Raw genomic sequence first — 7,764 nt, forward strand, 5'->3', positions numbered from 1 at the left:
ACACACACACACACACACACACACACACACACACACACACACACACACACACACACACACACATGTATATATATATAATAAGAATAATTAAGAATCACGCTTGAAAGAAGAGACACAGATCCAATGCGACCAATATTCGATTGCTGCCTCCCAAGTCGGTATTAACTTACAGATTTCGTTATCAAGACACATCTGTTACGATCATATAAGTTAGGAAAAGCTCATTTAACAGATGCACACTCAGTTTTGCTGTACTAATAGTACAGTATTACTCTGCTTCACACCATATTAGCTTACTGCGTATGTTAAGCAAATGAAATATGCCGAATTAAGGCTTGGTGATGGAAAGATTCGCAGCGTACAGATTTGTGAAATCTGTTTGCTTTTTTCTTTTTTTTTGGGAATGCTATTTAACGGATTTTGTCGCGTGTGTTTTAGCAGTAAGATAAGTTTCATTTCAGTTTCCTCGCTCTTTTCATAATGATAAACAAAAAATCGACAGAATCGTAATATGATTTAGGAATATAATACGTGGAAAATTAAGAATTCTTTAGTTCGAGAAAAAATATTTCGAAAAAAAGTGGAGAGGTGTGTGCGTGTGTGAGAAAGAGAGAAAGAGAAAGAGACATTAAGATACGTAAGTCTCTTGTAAATATGTTTGCCTCTTCAATATCATTACATTAATTATCGTAATTATAGCATGATACTATATATGCGCCTCGCGTCGCTTAATTTTAAATGAGAACAAAATGTGTGTACGATGCGAAAAGCGAACGAAAATATATGTTCGTTGAATACTTTACTTTTTTGGACAAAAATGCTCAGATGTATGGGTCGATTTACAGACGACGATATACGTATTATTCTCTTAAATATAGTAAGCCTCAATCATTTCTTTTTACTACTTTTTCACAGTAGAAACGCATTAAGAACAATGGATGTAATAAATTAAAAGATATAATAAGATAATTTTTTATTGGTCAAGACTTCATCGCCGAATTATTTCAACCATAAATGTAGCTCCTTTCTGGAATTGATTTACATATATACAGGATTATACACAGGTTTGTTGTTTTCTATTTTAGTAAGATTTTAGTAAGATTCTTCAACTTTCAATTGATTTATATAAAAATCGTAAGATACATAAGCCATCTTTGTTTACAAATCAGCTTGAATGATGATTTTATATGTTAAAATTAAAGAAACAAACTTTTAGCCACTAGTTAAATTCATTGCTATACAACATTCATTAAAGTCTGTTATTTTCATTAAATTTTCATTAAAATCTGTTAAAAATATTTACTTTCCAAGTTAATGATGGAAAACTGTGACAGGTATCGGTAAGATGAAAGTTGTAATACAATTTATATTATTGTAAAATATTTATTAAGTTGCTGTTCGTTGTCTTCGAGCAGCTCGATCCTCTATTTCTAGGTAATACTTATTGAATATTATTTTCAATATCGGGTACATCAAAGGCAAAAGCGGCAATTGCGACAAGCTAATATGCATATTATCGTATGCAATGCCAACATTATCTAGTTTAGGACCATTTTCCGGCAAATGAGGTATTACAGAATAACGTTGACTAAAGTGCGTCAATAGTGTAAACTTCGATTTCATTTTTTCGCCTGCCTGTATAGCCTGCGAGACCGTCGAATGAAACTTCAGTTTCGCGTCTTCTATCAGATCGTCCTCCATTGTCGCTTCATGGATGAGTAGATCGCAATTTTGACCAAGTTCCACGAGACGCTCACAGGGCATAGTATCGCCACTAAATATATATACAATATCACATATATATTTCACATATATAATTCATGTAGCATCAAAAAAGAATAAAATATTTCGAACTAAATTATAAAATAATTCAAAGACTATGTTTCTACTGTTGAGTGAACAATTGAGTGAACACTTGGGATTTTAAAGAAAGATTTATAAAATTACTATACTTACCTATATACTATTTTCTTCCCATTATGGAGTGTCACAGAAACGCCATAAGAATAAGGACAATGTTCGACATATACTGTCCTCACGGCTTGTACGTTCAATGTATTGTACATGTTTCTGTATTTATACAATTCTGGGTTATGCGAGTCCATATAGAACTCGTTGTTTTTTATCAATGTCATTCGATGTAAAATAGGTTCAAAACGTGTATGATACATATGCAACCAGACGTTGATATGCCCTGGTGCTAACAGATACAAAGGATCTTCCGTAACCTTCCTTCTCGCCTTCAGCAAACCAATTAATCCTATGTGATGATCCGCGTGCATGTGCGATATATATACTCCCTAAAATACAATTCAAATATTACAAGTCGCCATTGCGGAATTTACAAAAAAAAAAACGAAATAGAAAAAAGAAATATTTATAGAAATAAATGAATCGTCTTACTTTTATCGTTTTTAAGATATTGTGCGCCTCAGACTTTCCATAGATTTTCACTATCTGACCGAACGTTCCCTCTCCGCAATCTAATAACATACTGTGGTCTTTATCCACTCGTAAAAGTATGCCGCTCGTGTTTCTGACTTTACTTGGTATGCTAGATCCAGTGCCCAACATGACAATCTTCGGATATTCATTGTCAATATGTAACGTCTTCGTTCGAGCATTGATTTCTGTTTGGAGTTCCGCCAACGCATCTAAAATACCATCAATCTCGAAAACTTCGTTCACATATTCCTTTGGATGCAGCGATACCTCATTCTTTGTATCGAATTTCAATTGTGGCTGTAGATGAACAGTGTGATGTGTTTTGGAACGATGTATAATGGGCAGATCTTCTTCCTAAAAAAAAAATTGTATTTAATTATTTTTAAATTACTAGGTATTTCTAAGATTAAATAACGAGTTCATAACAATGTGTCTTACCCTTATTTTTTTTTGGAAGCTTTCCTCGTTTAAGAAAGGAAATATCTCAGGGTGTAGCATATGGAGTTTGTGCTGATGTCTGTGCATCGCTTCAGTACCCATGCATTGATTCTCTTCATTCACGACTATATGACGCGTATTAAGACCAAATTTGCTCATCCAGGTCACATAGCGAGAATTATCCATCACTTCTTGTGGAGTAAAATGAATGACGCAATATGGTATATCATTTTTGTTCGCCGTTCCCATTTGATGCTGTACGAAGGCAGGATGATTTACAAAATTCTCTAAGTAATCTTCTGATGGACACTCTACAACTGTAAAATTACACAAGTAAAATTACACAAGTAAAATTTAAAATAAAACAAGTAAAAGATATTAAAATGAAAATTTAAGACTCCTATCCTCTCATCACTATTATTTCAGATTGTGATGTCAGAAAAAAAAATAAACAATAAAAGCAAATCATATTAATATGGAAATATTTCAATAAAACAATAATCGCCAGAATCAATTTGTAAATATACCAAAAAAGAGGGCATTTTTGCCTCTAAGATACACCTGAATAAATCTTGAAAAATCATTATTTGGGTCTCCTCAGAGAAGAGAGAACAATCATTTGTCTGGAAAATAATAGGAACATTACTAGAATTGCTTAAACATAGTAAAAAGTGAGATTATTTACATATATAGTTAACAAATGAAAAATAATGATTTTAGCCAGAAACGTAAGTATATTCTTCATATAAAGATCGCGAATTACTTTAGCATTATGTAGAGATACACTAAAATGCATCACGTAAAGGTACAGTCCGCCTAGCATCCCTCGATAGAGAGAATAAGACTTCACAATTCATTATTCCTGTAATGTTTTTTTCCTGTAGCGACTCCGAACCCTCTCTGCCATGCATGCGTATATGACATTAATAAAGTGAGCGAATTTATATTTCATGTGCATTTTCATCAGAATTTGATCATACTAAACTTATTCTCTGAGGACTCAAATAATGATTTTTTTAAGATCTATTCAATATCTTGGGGTGAAAACAGACATTTTTTTAATCCTCTTTCCTTTTTCTTTGTTAATTAATAAATAATCATATATCTGAAAATTAGGGTTGGGTAAGTTAATGTTTTTTTTTAAACTGAATAAAGTTAAAGTTAATGCCTAGGCTTTACAAAATTAATAAAGTTAAAAGTTGAAGGAATAAAAAATTAACTTAACGTAAGTTAAGTCAATATTGAATTAATTTAAGTTAAAAAAAGTTAATTTAATTTTGAAAAAGAATTATTTTTTAGATCAAAAGGTCTTAATTTTTCTTAAAATGAGATTAAATAACTACAATATAGATTATTAAGTAAATTTAATTTTTGTATTCGTATGTGATATAAATATATAACACATAACGATATAACTATATATAAGTTATTTAACTTTAAAAAGCAGCATATAAAGAAGATACAAGATCAGTTTACTTTTTAATAAATCTTAAGCCGTAAGAAATTGACCAATTACAATCGAATACGAGAAAAATATTTGACTGTAATTGGTCATTTTCTTATAACTTAAAGTTTAAAACACCTATTGTAGATGTGGACTAAGACTTAGTCCAGACTAGACTTGACATAAGGCATAACCGCATAAATCAATTAGAGGGCTATATTAGCATCTTAAGAAATTACTTAAGATGATCTTAAAATATGAACAGATTACGAATATACGTCCTTAATCTTATTATTTTTCTAAGATATTTAAAAGAGATAAAAAAATTGTTTACCTTAAATAAAAGTTAAAAAGTTAACGTTTAAAAGTAACTTAGTTAAGTTAAAATTTAATACATTTAAAATTAACTAAGTTAAATTAAAAGTTATTAACTTTTTAATTTTTTTTTAACTTTTAACGTTTTAATTAGTTATTATCCAATCCTGCTGAAAATGAATTATGTATAATTAGAAATGAAATAAGCTATGTTCAGTTATGACATTAATTATCAAATTAATAATATATAGAAATAAATATGATTTAATTTCTCCCCAAAAAACAAGAATTATATTTTATAAGTCTAGTGAAGACAAATGTTTTATTGGAAAATATTTCAAATATAACTTGTAAGAATTTGTTTTCTTGCTTTTGATATCACAATCTGAAATTAGTGATAAATAGAACTTTAAATAAAATACTTTGTTAACATACTTATAAAAATAGGGCCTGGTGTTGCTGGCGAGCAAACATCCTTGCTCAAAACAACTGTGCCATCAGGAAGAGTAATATCTGCACCAGTTTTGAGTTGACCGAGTAAAGGCCCAGGTTTCACTCCTTTTTCTACACATTTTTGCAAAGATAATGTACCCGCTCGAGGTTGCAATTTGCAAATGTAAGACATTACAGACGATATTCTATTGTCAGACTCCTGATTGATCTTCTGGACTTTAGACTTTTTTTCTATTCTATCAGGTACTCGCTTGCTATTTGAGTTAGTCTTATAATCATAATAATTTATATTGATTACATCTTCTTCTACATCAATAGGCTCTGTCTTTTGCACATTTGAATTTATAATGGAAACATACGAAACGGACATTACTGAATCTATGTATGGCTCCGACTCATTACATTTAGCCTCATTAATCTTCAGAGCATGTAGCAGCACAATTTTCTTAATTGTATTAAATATTTCCATTGTCCCCTTGGGACAATGTATATTGATTTTTGGCACTCCAGCATCCTGTATCGTTAGAAGCATTCCCGGCATGCCGCCCAAGTTATTCCAAGTTGCTGATGTAATAAATACGTGCTCCAATTTGATTAGCTTGTACTTATGCTCGTATGCCAATCTCTGCGTTCCTTCGCCACAGTTAAAAATATACCTGGTGTGACCTGCTGTCAAATAGACACATCGTGATGTGCCATAAGCTCCAGTACCCAGAATCTATAAGTGGTAAAAAAATATTCATAATTAAATATTCAATATTTAATCATCTCCGAAACATTCTCGTTCGACTGACCTGCAACGACACCTTCGTGTTTCCAATATATTTCGCTGACTTCTCTTTTATCTTCTGTCTCATGCGTTGCATGCCAAGCATATGTTCGACGGAACGTGGCATGATGTGGTTGTTGTAAATCGACGAGAATTGCTTATAGGGCGCCGACAGGTTGTGCCGGAGGTTTCGGCTAACGGGAAAGAGTAGCAACATGCGATAATTACTCTTTATGACATGACATACGAATGAGCACACGTTGGACCGCATTCGTTCGATCTTCTTTCTTATCGTATCAAGAACCTTCGATAGTGACACCGGTAATCGCAGACAGGAAAAAATTATTATATGCAATGATGCAAATAAAAAGTCATTGCATCCTTATACTTGACACTAACACGATCTCTAATAATTGATAACCTACAACAACGACATGACGAACCCAATTGCTAGGCTAACGGTTCTGAATCTGATCCATAGTATAACGGTATATTTTCATGAGTCGCCGGCTGTTTCAGGCTGCGATCAAAGTCTCACTACAAAGTTTTGAAGCGTTTGATTAACCAATTAGAAAAAAGAATTCATACCCTCAGGGTACGGTCAATGCGATGCTGCAAACGTTTTGAAGCGTTTTTTAACTGATCGGTTTGTAAAATTCTTTCTTCTAATTGATCTATCAAATGCTTAAAGCATTTATAGCAAGACTTTGACTACAGTTTCAGTTATAAAAACGATCACGTGATCCAAATTGACGCTTGATATTCGTCAATTTCGACTACGTGATTTCTTTTGTCGTCGAAACAGCTGGTTGAAGCGGCTCGTAAAAATGTACCTTAAAGGTATTTTTTCATGATAACTCTCTCTTTTCTTGCAGTCACTTTCTTTATATTCACGCGAGCAGACAACGCGTCATATTTATGCGCAATTATTGAGTAGTTATTTCATTACTGAGGATCATGTCGTGGTGTGTCGCTCTTCTTTCCATTACTTTTTGAAACATAATTGCGAAAAATGTTAAATATAATATGAAACGTCATACTTTATAAATATTCACAGTATACGATTACTATCTTAACAGCACAAAATGGACTGTAAGTTGATTCTAAGTTGACTGTAGCTTCTAGACGTCTGAAAAATAGACGTTCGTAATGGAAGTTAACTTTAGACTTGGAGACGTCTCTAAATCATATAAAGTCCCACTTTAAAGATTGTAAGCCGACTTTAAGTCAACTATTCCAGGCTGTGATCCGATTCATGCCCACAAGCTCATAAACAGTATTCATCCTTGTTTAACTATAGTTAAACAACAAGGATGAAATGATTCCACATCTAAGCTTTGTGAGCGTAAATCGCATTAGACGTTCTAAAGTCGATATTGGAGCGACGTTTGTACAAAGTCGATTTACAGTTGACTCTAAAAGCCTGATTTAGCAAAGTCAACTTACAGACATATCGACGTTTGTGCTGTTAGGATAGCCCTAATACACCTTTATACCTGGATCATTTGTGTCCTACGCTCAATGTTTTTTTTTTTTGAAATACTAATGCCCATTTAATGTAAATTAACTTTAATCTCGGTTCAACTTTTCTTTGTCTTTTTCTAAAGAAAGTTCTAAAGATAGAAAAAAGACGAAGAATAAGTTGAACCGAGATTAAAGTTAATCTACATTGATGGAAATGGGCATAAGGCCCAGTTTCACAATTTACGGTTAACTTTTATTTTAGGGGCTTCGCACAATAAAAGAAACAGGGAACAGAGAACAGAGAATAAGAATTTCAACCTATCAGAAACTATGTATNTCACATACNTAGNTTACTGATAGNTTAGTAAATCTTTAACNTCTAGTTNTACTGTTACCCTGTTACTTTATTGCGGTATACTTCCTTAATCGGTAGTTC

The 7,764-nt window shown here is 32.5% G+C and overlaps 1 protein-coding gene and 1 long non-coding RNA gene across 2 annotated transcripts in view; one reads left to right on the forward strand and one right to left on the reverse strand.

Annotated features, from left to right (window-relative positions):
• Positions 1 to 1,369: 1,369 nt before the first annotated feature.
• On the reverse strand, positions 1,370 to 6,135 carry LOC105623723 (ribonuclease Z, mitochondrial). The gene is made up of 6 exons (XM_012205104.1): positions 5,890 to 6,135; positions 5,078 to 5,813; positions 2,884 to 3,200; positions 2,404 to 2,799; positions 1,957 to 2,300; positions 1,370 to 1,774 (listed from the first exon to the last, which is right to left on the reverse strand). The coding sequence occupies exons 1-6, from the start codon at positions 6,133 to 6,135 to the stop codon at positions 1,387 to 1,389; spliced, it is 2,427 nt and encodes an 808-aa protein (XP_012060494.1). The 3' UTR covers positions 1,370 to 1,386.
• Positions 6,136 to 6,659: 524 nt separating this feature from the next.
• Positions 6,660 to 7,764, forward strand: part of LOC105623722 — a 3,996-nt gene continuing 2,891 nt past the window's right edge. Inside the window, exon 1 of the long non-coding RNA XR_001046519.1 lies at positions 6,660 to 6,704. This is a non-coding gene — a long non-coding RNA (uncharacterized LOC105623722). The remainder of the gene's footprint in view (positions 6,705 to 7,764) is intronic.

The sequence above is a fragment of the Atta cephalotes genome (genome assembly GCF_000143395.1).
Source record: "Atta cephalotes unplaced genomic scaffold scaffold00063, whole genome shotgun sequence".
Classification (NCBI taxonomy): Eukaryota; Metazoa; Arthropoda; class Insecta; order Hymenoptera; family Formicidae; genus Atta; species Atta cephalotes.